Genomic DNA, 24,454 nt, shown 5'->3' on the forward strand with positions numbered 1-24,454 from the left:
TCCTGCCTCTCACAACTACTGGATCACTATGATATAGCCTTGGATGCACTGAAGAAAATCAGAATGCAGATGTAATATAAACAGACTTTGCAAAAGCATTTGACAAATGCGATTATCTCGTAATAGCCCATAAAATATGTGCTAAAGGAATAACTGGGAAGGTGAGGAGATGGATCTTCAACTTCCTAACAAATCGAACACAAAGAGTAGTGGTCAACAGAGTTAAATCGGAGGCTGCCATAGTGAAGAGCTCTGTTCCACAAGGCACAGTACTCGCCCCCATCTTATTCATCATCCTCATATCAGACATAGACAGAGATATACACCACAGCATCGTATCATTCTTTGCGGATGACACTAGGATCTGCATGAGGCTGTCATCTGCTGAGGACGCGGTTAACCTCCAAGAAGATATAAACAAAGTTTTCCAGTGGGCAACGGTAAACAATATGATGTTCAATGAGGACAAATTCCAACTACTCCGTTATGAAAAACTGGAGGAGATAATAACTAGAACAGAGTATACTGTAGACTCTGGCCATACAATAGAGCGGAAAAATAATGTAAGGGACCTGGGAGTAGTAATGTCTGAGGATCTCACTTTCAAGGATCACAACAGTGCCACGATCGCACGTGCAAAGAAAATGATAGGATGGATAATGAGAACGTTCAAAACGAGAGATGCCAAGCCAATGATGATCCTTTTCAAATCACTTGTTCTCTCTAGGCTGGAATACTGCTGTACATTAACACCTCCATTTAAAGCAGGTGAAATTGCAGATCTAGAGAGTGTACAGAGATCCTTTACTGCACGTATAAGTTCTGTCAAGCACCTTAACTACTGGGAACGCTTGGAAGCACTTGACTTGTAATCGTTGGAACGCAGGAGGGAGAGATATATCATAATCTACACTTGGAAAATCCTGGAAGGAATGGTCCCAAATTTGCACACAGAAATTACTCCATACGAAAGTAAAAGACTGGGCAGGCGATGCAAAATGCCCCCAATTAAAAGTAGGGGCGCCACTGGTACACTAAGGGAAAACACCATAAATTTCCGGGGCCCAAGACTGTTCAACAGCCTCCCATCAAGCATTAGGGGAATTGCCAACAAGCCCCTGGCTGCCTTCAAGAGAGAGCTGGACAGATACCTAAAGTCAGTGCCGGATCAGCCGGGCTGTGGCTCGTACGTTGGACTGCGTGCGGCCAGCAGTAACAGCCTGGTTGATCAGGCCCTGATCCACCGGGAGGCCTGGTCATGGACCGAGCCGCGAGGGCGTTGATCCCCGGAATAACCTCCAGGTAACCAGGTAACCTCCAGGTAGCTGTGTATGTGTCTCTTGTCATAACACTGGTTAGTATGCCAGGACGGGAAGTCTTCAGATCCGTGCATAAATCCCTCAAATATGATTTATTTCATCTGTTTACATCTTCATTATTTCGTGAATGTGAAAAAACATTTAAAAATATTTACACAAAGGATCCCTGCGCTATATACAACAGTTTCTTTACCCGACGAGGCCTTGTAACGTGACACAATGATCCTCACTCACCCGGGAATCTAATTCAAGTACCGTCGGGTGTGAGGCAAGCATCTACCAATCTAAATTACCTCTAGGCGGTTTCGGAGGTCATCTCCCCACCCCCTGCGGCATGGATCTTGATCAATCCTCCTGGTTGCTGATCTGATTGACCCAGCTGTTTGTGCTAACCACACATAGACCACCAACATTTGCACCACAGCCTTGCTGCTCAGGAACACATGATCTTGTCAAGTTCCCGCTTTAGGACAGCTAGGGTCGTGTTGGAAATTCCCCTGATGCTTGAAGGTTGGCTGCTGAAGAGACACAGCTCCTGTGCATTTGTTTACCTGGAGTTTACCTGGAGAGAGTTCCGGGGGGTCAACGCCCCCGCGGCTCGGTCTGTGACCAGACCTCTTGGTGGATCAGAGCCTGATCAACCAGGCTGTTGCTGCTGGCTGCACGCAAACCAACGTACGAGCCACAGCCCGGCTGATCAGGAACCGACTTTAGGTGCTTGTCCAGTGCCAGCTTGAAGACTGCCAGGGGTCTGTTGGTAATCCCCCTTATGTATGCTGGGAGGCAGTTGAACAGTCTCGGGCCCCTGACACTTATTGTATGGTCTCTTAACGTCCTAGTGACAATATATTCACAATAAAAATAAACACGTAATATCATAGATCATACACATACAATCTCATTATGGTGAAAGATATGTTTCCCTTTCATAATCTGGCGAATACTGTGTTAAGGCCAATTTATCTGAAGAAATAATTGACTTAAGTTAATGATAGTCTGGTTTCATGCTTAATTGAGACCAAACTACGGAATGTTACAACTAATATACCGTGGTAGGAGGTCACTTCCTTCGCTTGTTGATTGGGTGCCCCGAGGATTGGGTGCCCCGTGGACTGGGTGCCCAGAGGACTGGGTACCCCGAGGACTGGGTGCCCCGAGGACTGGGTGCCCCGAGGACTGGGTGCCCCGAGGACTGGGTCCCCCGAGGACTGGGTGCCCCAAGGACTGGGTGCCCCGAGGACTGGGTGCCCCGAGGACTGGGTACCCCGAGGACTGGGTGCCCCAAGGACTGGGTGCCCCAAGGACTGGGTGCCCTGAGGGCTGGGTACCCCGAGGACTGGGTGCCCCAAGGACTGGGTGCCCCAAGGACTGGGTACCCCGAGGACTGGGTGCCCCAAGGACTGGGTGCCACGAGGACTGGGTGCCCCGAGGACTGGGTACCCCGAGGATTGGGTGCCCCGAGGACTGGGTGCCCCGAGGACTGGGTGCCCCAAGGACTGGGTACCCCGAGGACTGGGTGCCCCGAGGACTGGGTGCCCCGAGGACTGGGTGCCCCGAGGACTGGGTGCCCCGAGGACTAGGTGCCCCGAGAACTGGGTACCCCGAGGACTGGGCGCCCCAAGGACTGGGTGCCCCGAGGACTGGGTGCCCCGAGGACTGGGTACCCCGAGGACTGGGTGCCCCAAGGACTGAGTGCCCCAAGGACTGGGTGCCCCGAGGACTGGGTACCCTGAGGACTGGGTGCCCCAAGGACTGAGTGCCCCAAGGACTGGGTACCCCGAGGACTGGGTGCCCCAAGGACTGGGTGCCACGAGGACTGGGTGCCCCGAGGACTGGGTACCCCGAGGACTGGGTGCCCCGAGGACTGGGTGCCCCGAGGACTGGGTGCCCCGAGGACTGGGTGCCCCGAGGACTGGGTGCCCCAAGGACTGGGTGCCCCAAGGACTGGGTACCCCGAGGACTGGGTGCCCCAAGGACTGGGTGCCACGAGGACTGGGTGCCCCGAGGACTGGGTACCCCGAGGACTGGGTGCCCCGAGGACTGGGTGCCCCGAGGACTGGGTGCCCCGAGGACTGGGTGCCCCGAGGACTGGGTGCCCCAAGTACTGGGTGCCCCTAGGACTGGGTGTCCCGAGGACTGGGTGCCCCGAGGACTGGGTACCCCGAGGACTGGGTGCCCCAAGAACTGGGTGCCCCAAGGACTGGGTGCCCCGAGGACTGGGTGACCCGAGGACTGGGTGCCCCAAGGACTGGGTGCCCCAAGGACTGGGTACCCCGAGGACTGGGTGCCCCGAGGACTGGGTACCCCGAGGACTGGGTGCCCCGAGGACTGGGTGCCCCGAGGACTGGGTGCCCCGAGGACTGGGTGCCCCAAGTACTGGGTGCCCCTAGGACTGGGTGCCCCGAGGACTGGGTGCCCCGAGGACTGGGTACCCCGAGGACTGGGTGCCCCAAGGACTGGGTGCCCCAAGGACTGGGTGCCCCGAGGACTGGGTACCCCGAGGACTGGGTGCCCCAAGGACTGGGTGCCCCAAGGACTGGGTACCCCGAGGACTGGGTGCCCCTAGGACTGGGTGCCACGAGGACTGGGTGCCCCGAGGACTGGGTACCCCGAGGACTGGGTGCCCCAAGGACTGGATGCCCCGAGGACTGGGTGCCCCAAGGACTGGGTGCCCCAAGGACTGGGTACCCCGAGGACTGGGTGCCCCAAGGACTGGGTGCCCCAAGGACTGGGTGCCCCGAGGACTGGGTGCCCCGAGGACTGGGTTCCCCGAGGACTGGGTGCCCCGAGGACTGGGTGCCCCTAGGACTGGGTGCCACGAGGACTGGGTGCCCCGAGGACTGGGTACCCCGAGGACTGGGTGCCCCAAGGACTGGGTGCCCCAATGACTGGGTGCCCCGAGGACTGGGTGCCCCGAGGACTGGGTTCCCCGAGGACTGGGTGCCCCGAGGACTGGGTGCCCCGAGGACTGGGTACCCCGAGGACTGGGTGCCCAAAGGACTGGGTGCCCAAAGGACTGGATGCCCCGAGGACTGGGTTCCCCGAGGACTGGGTGCCCCAAGGACTGGGTGCCCCAAGGACTGGGTGCCCCGAGGACTGGGTGCCCCGAGGACTGGGTGCCCCGAGGACTGGGTGCCCCGAGGACTGGGTGCCCCGAGGACTGGGTGCCCCGAGGACTGGGTGCCCCGAGGACTGGGTGCCCCGAGGACTGGGTGCCCCGAGGACTGGGTGCCCCGAGGACTGGGTGCCCCGAGGACTGGGTGCCCCAAGGACTGGGTGCCCAAAGGACTGGATGCCCCGAGGACTGGGTTCCCCGAGGACTGGGTGCCCCAAGGACTGGGTGCCCCAAGGACTGGGTGCCCCGAGGACTGGGTACCCCGAGGACTGGGTGCCCCAAGGACTGGATGCCCCGAGGACTGGGTACCCCAAGGACTGGGTGCCCCAAGGACTGGGTACCCCGAGGACTGGGTGCCCCGAGGACTGGGTACCCCGAGGACTGGGTACCCCGAGGACTGGGTGCCCCGAGGACTGGGTGCCCCGAGGACTGGGTGCCCCGAGGACTGGGTGCCCCGAGGACTGGGTGCCCCAAGTACTGGGTGCCCCTAGGACTGGGTGCCCCGAGGACTGGGTGCCCCGAGGACTGGGTACCCCGAGGACTGGGTGCCCCAAGGACTGGGTGCCCCAAGGACTGGGTGCCCCGATGACTGGGTACCCCGAGGACTGGGTGCCCCAAAGACTGGGTGCCCCAAGGACTGGGTACCCCGAGGACTGGGTGCCCCTAGGACTGGGTGCCCCTAGGACTGGGTGCCCCGAGGACTGGGTACCCCGAGGACTGGGTGCCCCAAGGACTGGGTGCCCCAAGGACTGGGTGCCCCGAGGACTGGGTGCCCCGAGGACTGGGTTCCCCGAGGACTGGGTGCCCCGAGGACTGGGTGCCCCGAGGACTGGGTACCCCGAGGACTGGGTGCCCCAAGGACTGGGTGCCCAAAGGACTGGATGCCCCGAGGACTGGGTTCCCCGAGGACTGGGTGCCCCAAGGACTGGGTGCCCCAAGGACTGGGTGCCCCGAGGACTGGGTACCCCGAGGACTGGGTGCCCCAAGGACTGGGTGCCCCAAGGACTGGGTGCCCCGAGGACTGGGTGCCCCGAGGACTGGGTGCCCCAAGGACTGGGTGCCCCAAGGACTGGGTGCCCCGAGGACTGGGTTCCCCGAGGACTGGGTGCCCCGAGGACTGGGTGCCCCGAGGACTGGGTGCCCCGAGGACTGGGTGCCCCGAGGACTGGGTGCCCCGAGGACTGGGTACCCCGAGGACTGGGTGCCCCAAGGACTGTGTGCCCCAAGGACTGGGTGCCCCGAGGACTGGGTTCCCCGAGGACTGGGTGCCGCGAGGACTGGGTGCCCCGAGGACTGGTTGCCCCGAGGACTGGGTACCCCGAGGACTGGGTGCCCCAAGGACTGGGTCCCCAAGGACTGGGTGCCCCGAGGACTGGGTGCCCCGAGGACTGGGTGCCCCAAGGACTGGGTGCCTCAAGGACTGGGTGCCCCGAGGACTGGGTTCCCCGAGGACTGGGTGCCCCGAGGGCTGGGTGCCCCGAGGACTGGGTGCCCCGAGGACTGGGTGCCCCGAGGACTGGGTGCCCCGAGGACTGGGTACCCCGAGGACTGGGTGCCCCAAGGACTGGGTGCCCAAAGGACTGGATGCCCCGAGGACTGGGTTCCCCGAGGACTGGGTGCCCCAAGGACTGGGTGCCCCAAGGACTGGGTGCCCCGAGGACTGGGTACCCCGAGGACTGGGTGCCCCAAGGACTGGGTGCCCCAAGGACTGCGTGCCTCATGGACTGGGTGCCCTGAGGACTGGGTGCCCCAAGGACTGAGTGCCCCAAGGACTGGGTGCCCCAAGGACTGGGTGCCCCGAGGACTGGGTGCCCCGAGGACTGGGTGCCCCGAGGACTGGGTGCCCCAAGGACTGGGTGCCCAAAGGACTGGATGCCCGAGGACAGGACACTTAATTCCATTGCTGGAAGGATTGAATGTTTATAATGTGGCAGCCTAGCTTCCAGACTTCTTTCTGATCTATCCACTGTATCTTTTATCACAATCTTTACTTGGAATAAAATATACATAACCTGGAGGCAATGGTCCCCTAAAAGTTGTCCACCTAGGTGTAAACCAAAGGTTAAATGTGCTGAAGTATATGTCTAATGTGCAGATGTGCTGCAGGTATACTCAAAGAAAGCGCTAAACCGACAAGGGTCATGCAGCATATATATGAAGAAACACAGTTGCAACTACAAAAAATAACTTAAAATACAAGCAAGTCACTGATGATCCTAAAGTCACCATCACTAAGAATGTGGCAGTCTCACAGTGTTGTGTGCGCGGCGCTAGACAGTTTATTGAGAGGCATCGCTAGCACAGCTTAGAAGGAAAAATGCTTATAGATACATATAAATGTATTCTTCATCGTTTAACATTTCACCATATTAGTGATTTTATGTGACACTAACACTGACAAGCTTAAATGTTTGAGTCTTTGAGAATTATAAATCTTATATTTATTTTAGTGAAGGCAATGTCTGCCTACCTACGTTGGTACTGCAACCTGCCAGCTATCCCAAAGATATCTCTACCGCACACAGTGGAGCTGGTGGTGACATCCTGCAATTTATTTACCTGCGTGTGGGGTGTGTGTGTGTGTGTGTGTGTGTGTGTGTGTGTGTGTGTGTGTGTGTGTGTGTGTGTGTGTGTGTGAGTGAGTGTGTGTGTGTGTGTGTGTGTGTGTGTGTGTGCGTGTGTACTGTGTTTGTGGAGAGTGTTCTTTTTTGTGAAGTGTGTGTGTGTGTATGTTGTGTTTATGGAGAGTGTTCTTGTTTGTGAGGTGTATCTGGGGTATGTGTACGGGTGTGTGTGTGGGGGTTGTCTGCGGGGATTGTGGAAGGCTTGTTTGTGTGTGGAGTTGTGTGTGGGTGTTGCGTGTGGGGGGGTTGCGTGTGGGGGTTGCGTGTGTGGGGGGTTGTGTGTGGGTGATGTGTGTGTTTGTGAGGGTGTATGTGTGGCGGGAGTTGAGTGTGTGTGTGTGTGTGTGTGTGTGTGTGAGAGGAAGATGAGTTCATCAAGGAGAGGTTTCTATGGGGGTCGAGGCTTAGCTTCAAACTCCTGCCTTTTAACTAAAAAAAATGTCCCTCATTTACTGGTTCCTGGTCTCTGTCCTGTGCATGGAATTTGCCTCCACCTCCTCAACTCAAACTCACTTCACTTCTTTTCCGTCCTAAGGCTCGACTGTGTTCTTTTGCTCCACCTATGACCTCTCCCTTACGTTCCTCATTCTTCAAACACTCCATCGCTCTCCGCTCTGTGGAATTCTCTCAGTATTCTCTTAGTCTTTATCTCCCCTGTTAATTCGCTTTTAAAATGTTGCTAGATTTAACTGTTTGATATTCTCTTCATAGTTCAACCTTCTCGCTGCTGGAACCAGCCTTGTGTCCTTTCTCCAGCTTCTGAAGTCTTCTCGCTGCTGGAACCAGCCTTGTGTCCTTTCTCCAGCTTCTGAAGTCTTCTCACTGCTAGAACCAGCCTTGTGTCCTTTCTCCAGCTTCTGAAGTCTTCTCACTGCTAGAACCAGCCTTGTGTCCTTTCTCCAGCTTCTGAAGTCTACTCGCTGCTGGAACCAGCCTCGTGTACTTTCTCCAGTTTCTGAAGTCTTCTCGCTGCTGGAACCAGCTTCTGAAGTCTGGATTCCATGCTGGTTGCCGCATATTTTGTTTTAAGACAAGTCTGGCAAACGTCGTGCAGAAAGTTCAGGAGGATTCCTTATTGAGCTCCACGAAAGCACCTCGAAGGCACTATATATGCATCTCTGACCATATATTCGGTGTAATGAAGAATTAGACACTTGCAACATCTGGGTATCTAATTCTGGGTGTTTAATTCTGGGTGTCTGATTACGGGTATCTAATTCTAGGTGTCTAATACTTCATCTTGTCGGTATTTTATACCTATATATACAACATTCGGTATAATAACCCCTTCCAGGAACTTTCTTCATTTACTCTTTGTAACCTCATCCCTCCCTGTTCATGCACTATCTGGTCTTCCTTAACCCTCTCCGACTTACTCTATTTTCCACTTGTTTGTATTGAACACAAATAGCCATTTTTTTGACCACTCCTGCACTCTGCCCGAGTTTTCTTACAGTTTATCTCTGTCCTCCTGTGTTCTTATTTTTCTTATCAGTTATTTATAATGATCCAGGACGTACTGAATCATCGTTGAACGGTTTTTCTGAAACGTTCTACCTACGGTAAGAGCGCGAAATAGAAACCCTTTAATTTATTCACTCTCTGCCAGGATTGCTGATGTCTTGTCTCAAGAACACATAAGATGACTGTTAAAACTTGCAGACTTCTGTTTCCATTCCTTTACTTTCTTATGTACTTCTTAATGAAGAATAAAGTCACAATACCGTGACTGAAATAATACACATATACCCCGCACTTAGGAGAGAAAAGCTTACGACGACGTTTTAATCCGTCTTGGACCATTAACTAATCATTAGTTTATTCTCCTATGTTCGGGTTATATGTATTCTTAATAGTTGAAAACTGGGACACATGTACAACATCTGGGTATCTTTATTGTAGACGTTTCGCCATCCAGTGGATTTATCAATACAGATTCTAGGACATAATTTGAAGACAGTAGAACTATATACAGAACTATTCACAGTTCACAATCCTTTAATATTTTTTTCCTACCTGAGGGACCTGGTCTGGGACCGAGCCTTGGGGAAGATAATCCCTAGAACTGCTAGTAAATACAGCACTGGCAATTTTCAAAACATGTTTCATTTATGTGAAGTGTAAATACCGTATGGGCCATTCGGTGCAAGGAGTCGCTTGTCTGGCGATTACCGGACTTTTGTCCGGTAATCACCAGACAAGCTACTCCTGGCTAACGCGTCGGTCTGGAGTTTTGTGACTCTCTGAACGCGGGGTCTAACCCCACCCGTGGTATGAGACTTACTTGGAATATACCTGAAGAGGGCTTCGGGGGTCAACGCCCCCGCGGCTTGGTCTGAGACCAGACCCCGTGGGGGAGCAGGGTCTGAGACCAGACCCCGTGAGGGAGCAGGGTCTGATCAACCAGGCTGTTACTATTGACTTCCCCACATTTCAAAAAACTCTTTCTATGGGTGAGAGACATGGTTAACACGCAACTACGCGGGGTCGACATAGAACCCCGCAGCTGTAATAATATTGTTTCGACGACATCTTGACAACATGTAGACAAGGGGAAAAAAAACAAGTCCAAGGAAATGGTTTCCAGAGCAAACAGAGATTAACCTTGTATTCTGAAAACACTTTAAAACACCTTAGTTGGCTAATATAATAAAAAGAAAAAACATGATAATTATATACGACGTCAAGAAAATGTACGAGAAGACAAAAAATTATTTTGCTGTGTGAACCAAAGGTCATAAATGTAAACCAGGAGAGAGAATAGGAACCACAAGGAGCTTCACAAGGTGGTAGACTGAAGCAATGGAATCCAAGAGGAGGTAGCAACGACTACGACCACTGAAATCGTTAAATAATTACATGACAAGTGACAGAGAGTATAGTTATTAAAAAAAATGGAATAAAACGTGGAAAACCAAACGCAATACGAAACTCAAACGTGAACTTGCGCAATATACATACGTACAGTAGAGAAATATGCAATAAATAACGTACATTCCTTTCTCAATGAATAAAAATGCACTAACATTATGAAGGACTTAGTAACAGTGTATATGTATGTGTGTAATGCGGTAATGATGAAAAATAACTGTATTATTATTTTCTGTTTGAATTCTAGCGTGTAAGCCTTGAAAAATTTTCATCTCCAGACCTAGTAGGCCCTAAATCCAGCCCCTGACAATACATTTAAAAATATTTTTAATATTCCAGATACACGGATTAATGCTGATCCTAAGCCATCCATCGTTCAGCACCTGGCATCAAGGGAGGTAAGGGGTAAGGGACTAGCCACAGCATTGTTATGCTGAGCGTGGAATAATGGGAGCATTGTGGCACGTGTAAAGTAAGATGACACAAGCTTAAACATTAGCTGACTAAAAATACAAAGAGCCGAGTGACCCGGGTATTGGCCAGGCACCAAGGTTCCTCATCCTCGTCCTGGGAGCCTCAGCCTCATCCACCACATGCACCTCCACGTGAGTACAAATAGGAAGCGCGTCAGTCTCGCGCTCAGCAGACGGAGATTCAAGCCTCCACCACGCCTTGCGCTGAATCACCCACGTAGGTTTAGCGTTTAATATGAATTAAACAAATAAGCAAACAACCTCTATGTATCTGTGCCTCTTCAATCCTCCCTACATCTTCACTCTTAGAACTCTCTCCTTTTTCCCCTTCCCCCTCTTCTCCTCCACCCTCTCTCTTTCCCTCTCATTCTACACTCTATCTTTCCATCCTCCCAGTCCTCCCTTTTTCCCTACAACTCCCATTTCCCCCCATCTCTCTCCCTCCCTCCCTCCCCAACCCTCTCTCTGTCTCTCCTATTGTAGACGTAAATAGATATTGCCTACGGCCACAGATTAGAACTGACAATTTTCCTAATTTACCACCATTGACTGTCAGCAGACTACTCTTCTTTAGCTCTTTGTGCAAATTAAAAAAAATAAAAACGCCAGAAATACATATTTCTGGCATTATGTTATGCTTAGTAAGTGTCGTTAAGAAAAAAAGGAAAAATGTAAACTGGACATTTTATTGGAAATATTTCGGTCCTGTCACCTTGGCCACTCTAATAAATGTCCTAGTGTTTGTATTTTGTGCCTTTCCAACACCCTGTCTGCATCACATACCAATTTTTTTATAAGTTTTAGTAGTTTTGATCATTCGTATTAAGACGCTTAACGGAGTTGAAGTCTTTGTAACGCATAACGGCACAGAAATTAACAGGTATAAGCAACACGCGTGTAAATGGCACTGACAACGTCATCACAAGACTGCAGGTGATCTTACCTGTTTTGACGAGTTTGAAGGTGGCAGAGTTCTGAGCCTTGAGTGTTTCGTTAGCGGATGGGAACGTGAGGTCACGGAAGCTGACCTCGCTTGCCATGACGCTCTTCTGCAGGCCACGAGGTCTGGCTCCAATCTTTGTGTTTATGCCGCTCCCTCGAACCCCTGCTGCCGCGCCCCCAGAGGCACCAGGAGCTGGACCAGAGAAAGGGGAGGGATCAGAAGCCCTTTGGCTTCCCGAACTGTGGCTGCTCCTGCCGCTGGGGTGCCTCTGAGCAGGGGGTCGGCGGGAATTCTGCGACTGCTGCAAAGGCTCCTGCCGAGCCTTGATACACTCACCGGCGGACACCTGCTGCGATTTCGCACTCTCAGCAACAGGCGCCTGTTGTGATTTGACACTCTCAGCGACTAGTGGCTGAGACTTCGCTATATCAGCAACAGGCTGGGACTTGTGAGCCCCGCCAGTGCTCAGGTAGGACCTGAAACTTTCACTTTTAACAATATGGGACCTGAAGCTCTGACTTCCACTGAACTGAGTCTTAATATTTCCACTGTCACGAAAATCCCGAGGACTCTCACTGCCTCTTTGATTTCTAATTCTTAAGCTATAAAATTTATGGCTATTGGAGGCAGATAAACCTTGACTACCGCTGTCAGTGTTATGGTCGTCCCGAGTCTTGAAGCTGCTGCTGCCGCCGCCCACCAAGGGCTCCCCCGGGGGTCCTGAAGGACTCCCGGCCCAGGAAGAGAGACTCTCGCTAACTTTTCCTCCAGAAGTCGGCAGACTCAGCAAGACTTTTGCCTTAGCACCAGTGGAGGAGACGGAGGTTTCCGTGGAAGTTGATGGTTGGCGCTGGTTCACCAACAGTTCTGGCAGAGCTCGGTGCTTGGCCTGAGGCGGCTGCTTCAGAGAACTATTATGGCTGCTACTGCTACTGCTAGGAACACTGCTAGGTTGGTAAGGACTAAGCGGGGAGGGTTGGCTACTAGTGGACGCTTTGGACGGTGTCTTTTGAAAAGTAGTTTTCTGTAGTTTTAGCTGTTGTTGTTGCTGTTGTTGTTGTTGTTGCTGCTGTTGCTGTTGTTGCTGCTGTTTTTGTTGTTGAGGTGGTGTTGACTTTTGAGGATAAGGGAGCAGCTGATTCAAGGGAGGTTGAAGTTGACTGGGAAGTTGTTGGTTAGGTTGGGAAGGAGTCAAAACTTGCACAGTCTCTCTCTTATGACTCTGTTGGGACGACGACCACGATGTCTCACGTTTACTTCCTCTCGCACTATTCAGATCTAACAAGTCGTCCAGGGGGAAAATCACATACATTCTCTCCCTCTGCTAGCCATGATCGCGTGCTAGCAAAGGGGACACGACCGGTACCCGCTGCCAAAGCACACTGAGGAAGAAGAGTGGCATTCACCGCTGAGCTGCCTCTCCCGGGCCTGCGCGCCAAAAGCGGGGACAGGTAAGCTCACCCTTTCTCTTGTTGTCGTCTCACCGTAATTTTTCGAACACCCGCCTCCCTCCTCAACCCTAAACGTGATAGTTATAGTCTAAATGATTTGGCAGTCATCCCGAGTAGCATATGATCAAACGAAGGGAAGGGGGGAGGGTGGAGTGTAAAGGTGAAGCCAGGTGGTGTTTTATTTCTGGTTGTGCGTGTATAGCAGTTGGCAGTGAGGGTGGCAGGGCTGCCAGAGTGCCATCCCCAGGCCCTCCCACCTCTAGTGTTTCACCTCACGCTGACGGGAGAGGATCACAGCCGCTCCGGTCATCTCTCTCTCTCTCTCTCTCTCTCTCTCTCTCTCTCTCTCTCTCTCTCTCTCTCTCTTTCGCCACCAACTTTTCTTTCTCTCTCTCTCTCTCTTTTCATCTCACACACGACAAATATCTAATAATTTATTTATTGTATTTTACTCTGAGTTGTTAGTTCCCGGACACACTTTCCAGGAATTTGATAGAAGTTAAAGTTATTCATTCATGAACACAGCTTTATGACTTCCACATAACATGACTCACACGTAATGACACGATTGCAAACAAACCATACCACGGGTGGGGATAGAACCCGCGATCAGAGAGTCTCAAAACTCCGGTCTGGAGCTTTGAGACTCTCTGGTCGCAGGTTCTATCCCCGCCCGTGTTATGGTTTCCACGTAACATATTAGAAACCTTATTAAATAAAAGGCTTTTATAATAAGTTTCAATTTATTTCATGAACTCAGTAAGGCTTGGCAGGAGCAATATAAGGTAAGACCTTCAAGAGTTCGTCAACACCATGCATGGCAGAAGCAAGACAATGAGAGAAGGGCTTCAGAGAATTGAACGAGAGACATTGCAGCAACAACACAGTATAAAGGAAGTGGTTAAGAAGAATCAACTCAGAGGTGACAGCATCATTGTAGCCCTATGGGAAGTGGTTAAGAGGAATCAACTAAAAGATGACAGCAACATTGTAGCGCTATGGGAAGTGGTTAAGAAGAATCAACTAAAAGATGACAGCAACATTGTAGCGCTATGGGAAGTGGTTAAGAGGAATCAACTAAAACATGACAGCAACATTGTAGCGCTATGGGAAGTGGTTAATAGGAATCAACTAAAAGATGACAGCAACATTGTAGCCCTATGGGAAGTGGTTAAGAGCAATCAACTAAAAGATGACAGCAACATTGTAGCCCTATGGGAAGTGGTTAAGAGCAATCAACTAAAAGATGACAGCAACATTGTAGCCCTATGGGAAGTGGTTAATAGGAATCAACTAAAAGATGACAGCAACATTGTAGCGCTATGGGAAGTGGTTAAGAGGAATCAACTAAAACATGACAGCAACATTGTAGCGCTATGGGAAGTGGTTAATAGGAATCAACTAAAAGATGACAGCAACATTGTAGCCCTATGGGAAGTGGTTAAGAGCAATCAACTAAAAGATGACAGCAACATTGTAGCCCTATGGGAAGTGGTTAAGAGCAATCAACTAAAAGATGACAGCAACATTGTAGCCCTATGGGAAGTGGTTAAGAGCAATCAACTAAAAGATGACAGCAACATTGTAGCGCTACGGGAAGTGGTTAAGAGGAATCAACTAAAAGATGACAGCAACATTGTAGCGCTATGGGAAGTGGTTAAGAGGAATCAACTAAAACATGACAGCAACATTGTAGCCCTATGGGAAGTGGTTAATAGGAATCAACTAAAAGATGACAGCAACATTGTAGCCCTATGGGAAGTGGTTAAGAGGAATCAACTAAAAGATGACAGCAACATTGTAGCGCTACGGGAAGTGGTTAAGAGGAATCAACTAAAAGATGACAGCAACATTGTAGCGCTATGGGAAGTGGTTAAAAGGAATCGACTAAAAGATGAGAGCAACAGCACTGTAGCGCTACGGGAAGAGCTTCAGGAGAATCATCAATTCAACAAAGCTTGACAAGCGCAGCAGCAGCACAGTGCATCAGAGGAATCATATACCTTCCTGTTAACTGATGTATGTTGTAAACTGAGCCTCTGCCAGAGGCTGCTTCCTGCCAAGTAAAACGTGTTTATATACCTCATAAATATCACATTCTTACTTTCACCTCAGCTAAATCTTATTAAATGTATTTTCATATTTGGAGATGCTCTCTCCCCCGAAAAAAAAAGAGCTCACTACAATACCTTAAAATTCATCTTTTTCTTTTAGCTTTCTATTTTCTATGGGCTGCAAATTTTTGCCTAAAATGCGAAACGAAATAATTTCACCGTTAAGAAAAATAACATGAAAGTCACAATACCATGACTGGAACACTACACAAATAACCCGCACATAGGAGATACAGGAGCTTACCACGACGTTTCGGTCCGAAACGTATTCGTAAGCTCCTCTCTCCTATATGAGGGTTATTAGTGTATAAATCCACTATCAACAGGAGGAGTTCGTGTGACTGTGACTCAGAATCTTAGGTCGTCTCTTAAATTCGTCCAGCGTCGCTGCTGCTGCCTACACACACTTATATTTTATGGGGAAAATTAACGAAAAAGCCTACATAAACAGTTTTTTTTTTTTAATTTATGATACCAGCACCACCGGTGTGCCTTGCACATCCCGGCGCCAGCATCACTGGTGTGCCTTGCATATCCTGGAGCCAGCACCATTGGGGTGCCTTGCACATCCCGACGCCAGTATCACCGGTGTGCCTTGCACATTATGGAGCCACTATCGGGGTGCCTTGCACATCCTGGAGCCAGCACCATCGGGGTGCCTTGCACATCCTGGAGCCAGCACCATCGGGGTGCCTTGCACATCCCGGCTCCAGCATTACCGGTGTGCCTTGCCCATTCTGGAGCCAGCACCATTGGGGTGCCTTGCACATCCCGACGCCAGCACCACCGGTGTGCCTTGCACATCATGGAGCCACCATCGGGGTGCCTTGCATATCCTGGAGCCAGCACCATTGGGGTGCCTTGCACATGCCGGCGCCAGCATCACCGGTGTGCCTTGCACATCCTGGAGCCACTATCGGAGTGCCTTGCACATCCTGCAGCCAGCACCATTAGGGTGCCTTGTACATGCCGGCGCCAGCATCACCGGTGTGCCTTGCACATCCTGGAGCCACTATCGTGGTGCCTTGCACATTCTGGAGCCAGCACCATTGGGGTGCCTTGCACATGCCGGCGCCAGCATCACTGGTGTGCCTTGCACATCCTGGAGCTACTATTGGGGTGCCTTGCACATCCATGAGCCAGCACCATTGGGGTGCCTTGCACATCCCGGCACCAGCATTACCGGTGTGCCTTGCACATCCTGGAGCCAGCGCTATCGGGGTGCCTTGCACATCCTGGAGCCAGCACTATCGGGGTGCCTTGCACATCCTGAAGCCAGCACCCCTGGAGTGCCTTGCGCATCCTGGCACCAGCAAGAAAGGTGTACCAGCACAAACTGCCGCCACTGCACATACAGGAACCACATCACACTGCTACAGAAGAACCACCACATCACACTGCTACAGAAGAACCACCACATCACACTGCTACAGCAGAACCATCACATCACACTGCTACAGCAGAACCATCACATCACACTGATACAGCAGAACCACCATATCACACTGCTACAGCAGTGTGATACAGAAGAACCACCACATCATACTGGCACAGCAGAACCACTACATTACGCTGCTACAGCAGAACCACCACATCACACTGCTACAGCAGAACCATCACATCACACTGCTACCGCAGTGTGATACAGAAGAACCACCACATCATACTGGTTCAGCAGAACCACTACATCACACTGCTACAGCAGAACCACCACATCACACTGATACAGCAGAATCACCACATCATACTGGTACAGCAGAACCATCATGTCACACTGGTACAGCAGAATCACCACATCAATCTACTACAGCAGAACCACCACATCACACTGCTACATAAGAACCACTACATCACAATGCTACAGAACCATCACATCACACTGATACAGCAGAAGTATCACATCGCACTGATACAGCAGAACCACCACATCACACTGCTACAGCAGAACCACCACATCACACTGATACAGCAGAACCACCACATCACACTGCTACAGCAGAACCACCACATCACACTGATACAGCAGAACCACCACATCACACTGATACAGCAGAACCACCACATCACACTGATACAGCAGAACCACCACATCACACTGATACAGCAGAACCACCACATCACACTGCTACAGCAGAACCACCACATCACACTGCTACAGCAGAACCACCACATCACACTGCTACAGCAGAACCACCACATCACACTGATACAGCAGAACCACCACATCACACTGCTACAGCAGAACCACCACATCACACTGCTACAGCAGAACCACCACATCACACTGATACAGCAGAACCACCACATCACACTGCTACAGCAGAACCACCACATCACACTGCTACAGCAGAACCACCACATCACACTGATACAGCAGAACCACAACATCACACTGCTACAGCAGAACCACCACATCACACTGATACAGCAGAACCACCACATCACACTGCTACAGCAGAACCACCACATCACACTGCTACAGCAGAACCATCACATCACACTGCTACAGCAGAACCACCACATCACACTGCTACAGCAGAACCACCACATCGCACTGCTACAGCAGAACCACCACATCACACTGATGCAGCAGAACCACCACATCACACTGCTACAGCAGAACCACCACATCACACTGCTACAGCAGAACCACCACATCACACTGCTACAGTAGAACCACCACATCACACTGCTACAGCAGAACCACCACATCACACTGATACAGCAGAACCACCACATCACACTGCTACAGTAGAACCACCACATCACACTGCTACAGTAGAACCACCACATCACACTGCTACAGCAGAACCACCACATCACACTGATACAGCAGAACCACCACATCACACTGCTACAGCAGAACCACCACATCACACTGATACAGCAGAACCACCACATCACACTGCTACAGCAGAACCACCACATCACACTGATACAGCAGAACCACCACATCACACTGATACAGCAGAACCACCACATCACACTGATACAGCAGAACCACCACATCACACTGATACAGCAGAACCACCACATCACACTGCTACAGCAGAACCACCACATCACACTGCTACAGCAGAACCACCACATCACACTGATACAGCAGAACCACCACATCACACTGATACAGCAGAACCACCACATCACACTGACACAGCAGAACCACCACATCACACTGCTACAGCAGAACCACCACATCACACTGCTACAGCAGAACCACCACATCACAGTGATACAGCAGAACCACCACATCACACTGCTACAGCAGAACCACCACATCACACTGATACAGCAGAACCACCACATCACACTGATACAGCAGAACCACCACATCACACTGCTACAGCAGAACCACCACATCACACTGCTACAGCAGAACATCAAGTTCCGTTACTTAACGTGGAACTTCAACAAATTCTTATGTTATTTTTTCAAATCTTAGTTATTCTAAGTTAGCATAGATTAATTTTTGTTACTGCACATAAACCTGTAGAAGACGTATATTGATCTACAAAAAAGCAAAGGTGATCTACAATACTAGGTTTATCATATTTAAGACCTGTGTACTACGCGAGGGTCGAAGGTTTATGCTCCCCATAAACCACCAGTCAAACGTATTTTATCCTCTATGATAGGGATTAAAATAATCTTTTATCGTATGGAGATACACCTCTTAGCGTATATACACAAAGATACACACGTCTCAGCGTATGTACACAGAGATATACCTTTTAGCGTATATACACAAAGATACACACTTCTCAGCGTATATACACAGAGATACACCTCTTAGCGTATATACACAGAGATGAAACTTGTACATACACAGAGATACACACCTCTCAGCGTATATACACAGAAATGCACCTCTCCGTCTATCTAACCTTGCATGTGGTCGAAGAAAAAAAAACACAGCATCGCCCAAATCCGAACGTTAATGCTTTTTAGTGAGAGGAATGAGCTGTAGGCTTCCGTTTACTCCTCTGATAGAAGCCTCCTCACATTTCCGCAGGGCTGGCGAACGTGGGTTTCCTACATGCTGAGTGTTAAATTGCACGTCATCCTGATTCACTGCCCTCAAAGGTTTGAACCTTCATTCCTAAATGAGCTTTCTCCATACAGCTCTCTCGCAGGAGGTCCGTCTGCATTTCCCAGTGGGAATTCTTCCCAAGAGGCCTAAATAAATGTCTCTGGTCTTCTCGAGATTTAAAAACCAGGAACTTTCCAGCCTTCGGAAATAGAAGTCGAGGGATTTGAAGAAGGCCCCGACATGGAACATTACTCTGCTCTCTGGCCTATGAGATCACTCGGCGCTCTGACCTGGGTGACCACTCGGCGCTCTGACCTTCCTGCCTGCGGCGTGCAGGAAGGTCACCAAGCAGCGTGCAGGAAGATCAGGAGACAGCGTGCATAAAGGTCACGAAGCGACGTACAGGAAAGTCAGAAAGTAGCGTGCAGGAAGATCAGGAAGCAGCATGCAGGAAGGTCAGGAACCAGTGTGTGTATGAGGGTCAGGAAGCAACGTACAGGAAGGTCAGTAAGTAGTGTGAGGGAAGTCAAGAGGTAATTATATCACTCATTTGCACATTATAACCACAATAACAATAAATCTGTATAGGGTCTCTGCTCTGCATGATAAACCCTCAGAATCTTCCTCTGATCTCATGAGCAAGCCCTAAGGCTGAAGGCTGAAGAATGAAGGAAATCTGGTTTGACCCAAGGGAAAGATAGCTCCAATTCTTTGGATCTGGAGTTCTTCACCAGCATCATGGAATCGTCCTTAAGAGACCCGAAATTGTACTCAACTAACACTAGATGTCAGGTGTGGGAAGAACAGTACCTGTTACGACCCTTCCTAGTGATGCTGGGATGTGTGAGCGACGGGAGAAAGGAAACAATAATGTCAGGAAAACAATGTCAGGCAGAAGCGGTGGAACAAAGCAAAAAAGTCAAGGAGGTAAGAATCAAGACAGCTTATATATATGTGACTAGCACCACAGCCAGGTTATTAAGGTTATGACCCCCAAGAGCGTCATAGAATTTAATTATCTGCAAAATTTTAATCCGATTGTGCTAATGGAGTAACTGGTGCGGTGGTGGTGGCAGAGTGATTGGATAATGCGAACACACACACACACACACACACACACACACACACACACACACACACACACACACACAAATATAGAATTACTTGTACTTAAAAGTAAACAGAAGAGCAGAATAAAAATATGCAGTAGAAGGTTGGTTAATCAAGAGATGCCTCGTCACCTCTGTGGAAACATGCCTTTCGGTATAAAAGTTGAGGCAGCCACACTGCCTCCCACCAGCCAACAAGATTGGCTCGAGATGCCACCCAGCCAAGTCAGCCTCAGGTGTTATTTTTGCAGCTCGTCAGACTTGGGTGCGAGTGTACTTTGCTTAATGTTGTGCGACGCGAGGAGTTGCATTGAACAGAGGCGCAGTGCTCTCCTTCCCTGTGCGCGCTACCTATCACCAGATCCTACTTAAATGTCTCCCTATCACACGGTCCCCACACCCACCTCACCGCTGTCAACCTACCACTGGGTCCCCACACCCACCTCACCACTCTCAACCTACCACCGGGTCCTCACACCTACCTCACCGCAATCTACCTACCATAAGGTGCCCAAATCTACAACGCTGTCCTGTCTACAACCAGGCTTCTTCTCACATTGTACTGAAAGAAAATTATACATCTTTCACCACATTACCATGCTACACTACACCACACCATATTACACTACACCACACCATATTACACTTCCTTGCAATCCTACACCACACCATACTTCACTGCCTTAACGATGCTGTTCAGCAATGTACTTTATAGCACACTTTCCCATGGTACACTGCACCACACACACTACTGTATCCTGCCGCATATCATCAGCTTCAGAACACACATCATCGTCCCTCTCATCCCCGGATCCCTCAAGGATCAACAAGGACGAGCAGGATAGCAAAGAATTTATCCTCTTTTTTTGGAGACTCGAGCGTTTACCCTCTAAATATCACGAGAAACAGTTAGGCATCGATTTCTTTTATTCTCAAATGTCAATACGCCAAAAGAGGTAGGAATTTTGAGTGATAAAACCTTTGAAAAAGATATGAACGAACCCACTGCTAATGCTATTACTATTTATTTGCAGCATTCATCTACTGAAAGGTTCAAGAACTTGACAAGCACCACTCAACCCCGGACCCTCCAACACTGAAAGGTTCGGACGAGCCGAGTCTCCACTAAATCAAAATTGCTGGGGTCGAGCACATATTCAGTAATGGCTGACTTAGCTGAGACTGTGACTTTACTTAGTTTAATAGCGTTTGTCCGAATTGTCCATTCTTCTGTATGCTTGTGTATGGGCTAGAGTAGCGTTAAAACCTACAATAACACCATATAGTAGATTCAGCCAAATCTTGGCTCACCAGCCCCATGAGACTTGTTTGTTCGTTTAGTGTCGATCAGTGAGACGATAACCAGAACAAGAAGTCAGTCTAGATACTGTCTCGCTAGTAACACTGAATGAGCTATCGAGTCAGCTGTAGCTCGCCACCCAAGGCGCTGCCACCTCTCTTGTACGCATTGTTAGTCGCCATCTGCAGAAGACACCCGTACAGGGTAACGTATGACATATAACACATAACCACTAACATAGACGGGGAACCATTATCAATACATCATTTCACGTGACTTCCGTTAGAATAAGCACGATAAATTTAGCCTTACCAGATTAATGCTAGAAGTGCGACATGAAATTTTGAAGAGGAAATAGGTGAGGTGACAAGAGGAGGCTAAGTGTCATCCTGTCACCTCACCTATTTCTATTGACAGTGTCATGTCGCGCTGCTCCTTGCATTGACTTTATAAAGCTCTGATCAGAGTGAAATGTGGTGTATAAACAGCACACAGTAAGACATATTAGATACTTGTTCTAATATATCCTAATATCGGCTCACCTCTCATTTTAAACCAATTTGCCGGTTACATTTACCAATGTCTATACCAAAGAGTGGTTTGTCGTGCATGTCGTGTCTGCTACCGCTAGTCTTAACATTCTGTGAAGAACAAAGGCACAATACCGTAACTGGAACAATACACAAATAACCCGCACATAGAGACAAAAGCTTAGGAAGACGTCATAAGCTTTTCTCTCTGCGTGCGAGTTATTTCTGTATAACATTGTGTTCAGGATTGAGGATGAGTTTTTACAGTACTGAGCTTCCATTTTGTGTCCGTCCAGCAGCCTCGGTATATATTTTGAAACTGTTGGATTTTCAAAAATAATACGCAAAATAAATTGATTTGGGGCATTGTGCAAGAAAGGTATAAAATACCGACAATATGAAAGTTAATACACATGTGCAACATCTGGATATGTTTATTGTAGACGTTTCGCAATTTGGGGCATTAAAGGCACCTTGAGGCTTCTCTATAGCGAAGGGATGTAATAAGTTATAACGCTGGACAAATATTTTGATATCTCTAAAAATAACTATTTAAAAGCCAAGGCAAGTCAGTTTGGTCAGTCACAACATCCCCACCTTAGTTTGGGTCGTTCAGGAGTGAAGGCTCGATCCCCCGTCAGCATATAGCAAGGTAGGCTGGCTATCAGACACTACCCTGCTAGATTCGTTGTGGATCTTTAGCTGACAGCTCGGTAAAGTTATTTTGGATAACATGTCTAAAATGTACCCAATTTAATTGTCTAAAAATAAATATCCATAAGCAATCACGTGATTTTTTCTCAACATATAAATTTGTAATTTACATGCAAAAAAAATATTTTGATTATAATTACCGCAGGGAAAATAATTTTCAACAAATATAAAATTAATTAAGACTGATTAAGCATAATCCCCCCCCCCTTTCAACTGAATACCTTGATCCAAGGAAATGGAGTTTCTGTACCCTCCATTTCCTTGGCTCGCTATGACCCTTCCCCATGAATATAATCTTGTGGGTTTAGCGCTTAGTTATGATTATTATAAAATTAAAATTAAAATTAAAATTCCCTCCAGAGGTCTTCTGAGTACTTCAATTTATTTCTTTGATTTTGCGAACTGCTAAAGTTAAGCTAATTGGTCGGTAATTACTCTGAATCACTTTATATTCCTTTTTAATGACTTGTGGCAGTCTTAAGTCTCTGCAGAACTGTTCCTGTTTCCAAGAACTTAGGTGTATTGTGACTAAGTGCGCGCTACCGAGGCTGGAACACTTGACATAACCGTGGCTGGAGCACTTCGTGTCACAGTGGCTGGAACACTTCGTCACCGTGGTTGGAACAATTCCACATCACCGTGCCTGGACCGGTTCTCATCTAACCCACAAATATGAAAACTAGACGATGTTTCGGTTTCTGTTCGACCGTTATCAAGTAGTAAACTGATAAAAGTTCATTATGAACCCCAGTCCTCTTTTTCACAGTTTGTTGCTGTCATACAGTGTGGTAGCATGATCACAATGACTTAGACACAGTAGTTGATTAAATGGAGTATCCACGAAGCCCATGTTGTGATGGCGATACTGTACAAAGATTAAGCTTCTGTTGGGGTTTCCGTAATAGTTTGAGCACTCGGTATTGATATAAAGATGTATGTCTCAGTATTGTGTGCGTGTGTACTCACCTAGTTGTGGTTGCAAGGGTCGATTAATAGCTCCTGGCCCCGCCTCTTCTTCGCTGGTCGCTGCTAGGTCCACTCTCTCTCCCCTCTCCATGAGCTTTGTGGTATCTCTTCCTAAAGCTATATGTGTATCGTGCCTCCACTACATAACTCTCCAGATTGTTCCACTTCCTGACAACCCTATGACTGAAGAAATACTTCCTAACATCCCTGTGACTCGTCTGAGTCTTCAACTTCCAGTTGTGACCCTTTATTGCTGTGTCCCATCTCTGAAACATTCTGTCCCTGTCTACCTTTTCAATTCCTCTAGTCTCTTCAGGTTGATTTAACCTCCCCTTAGATCCGGGGCTAGTCTTGTTGCAAGCCTTTGCACTTTCTCTAATTTCTTGATGTATTTGACCAGGTGTGGGTTCTATAATGGTGCTGCATACTCGAATATGGGCCTGACGTACACGGTATACAGTGTCTTGAATGACTCCTTACTTAGATGTCGAAACTTTATTCTTAGGCTTGCCAGGAGCCCATGTGCTGTAGCAGTTATTTTGGTTGATGTTCACCTCATGAGATGTGCTCGATATGATACTCACCTGAAGATCCTTTTCCAAGAGTGAGTTTTGCAGCCTTTGACCTCCTAGGCTGTACTCCGTCTGCGGTCTTCTTTGTCCTTCCCCAAACTTCATGACGGTGTACTTGGTGAGGTTAAACTCCAGGAGCCATTTGTCGGACCAGGCTTGCAACCTGTCCAGATCTTGTAGGCGTACCTGATCCTCATCCACTTGTATTCTTCTCATTAGCTTCACATCGTCTGCAAACAGGGACACCTCTGAATCTATCCCTTCTGCCATGTCATTCACATATACAAGAAACAGCACTATGTTGAAAGCTCGATGTTTTACAA

General features: G+C 49.2%; 1 protein-coding gene across 4 annotated transcripts in view; it reads right to left on the reverse strand.

Moving 5' to 3' along the window:
- The window catches only part of LOC128694002 (SH3 and cysteine-rich domain-containing protein), a 1,038,081-nt gene extending 1,025,326 nt beyond the window's left edge, over positions 1 to 12,755 (reverse strand). The window contains exon 1 of one of the 4 annotated variants that reach the window (XM_070090891.1): positions 11,346 to 12,755. In XM_070090891.1, coding sequence (XP_069946992.1) covers positions 11,346 to 12,657 — 1,312 coding nt within the window. In that variant the 5' untranslated portion in view covers positions 12,658 to 12,755. The remainder of the gene's footprint in view (positions 1 to 11,345) is intronic. The other 3 variants (XM_070090892.1, XM_070090893.1, XM_070090895.1) reach the window with 3 other exon arrangements.
- Between the last annotated feature and the right edge of the window lie 11,699 nt (positions 12,756 to 24,454).

Source organism: Cherax quadricarinatus, chromosome 33 (genome assembly GCF_038502225.1).
Source record: "Cherax quadricarinatus isolate ZL_2023a chromosome 33, ASM3850222v1, whole genome shotgun sequence".
Taxonomy (NCBI): Eukaryota; Metazoa; Arthropoda; class Malacostraca; order Decapoda; family Parastacidae; genus Cherax; species Cherax quadricarinatus.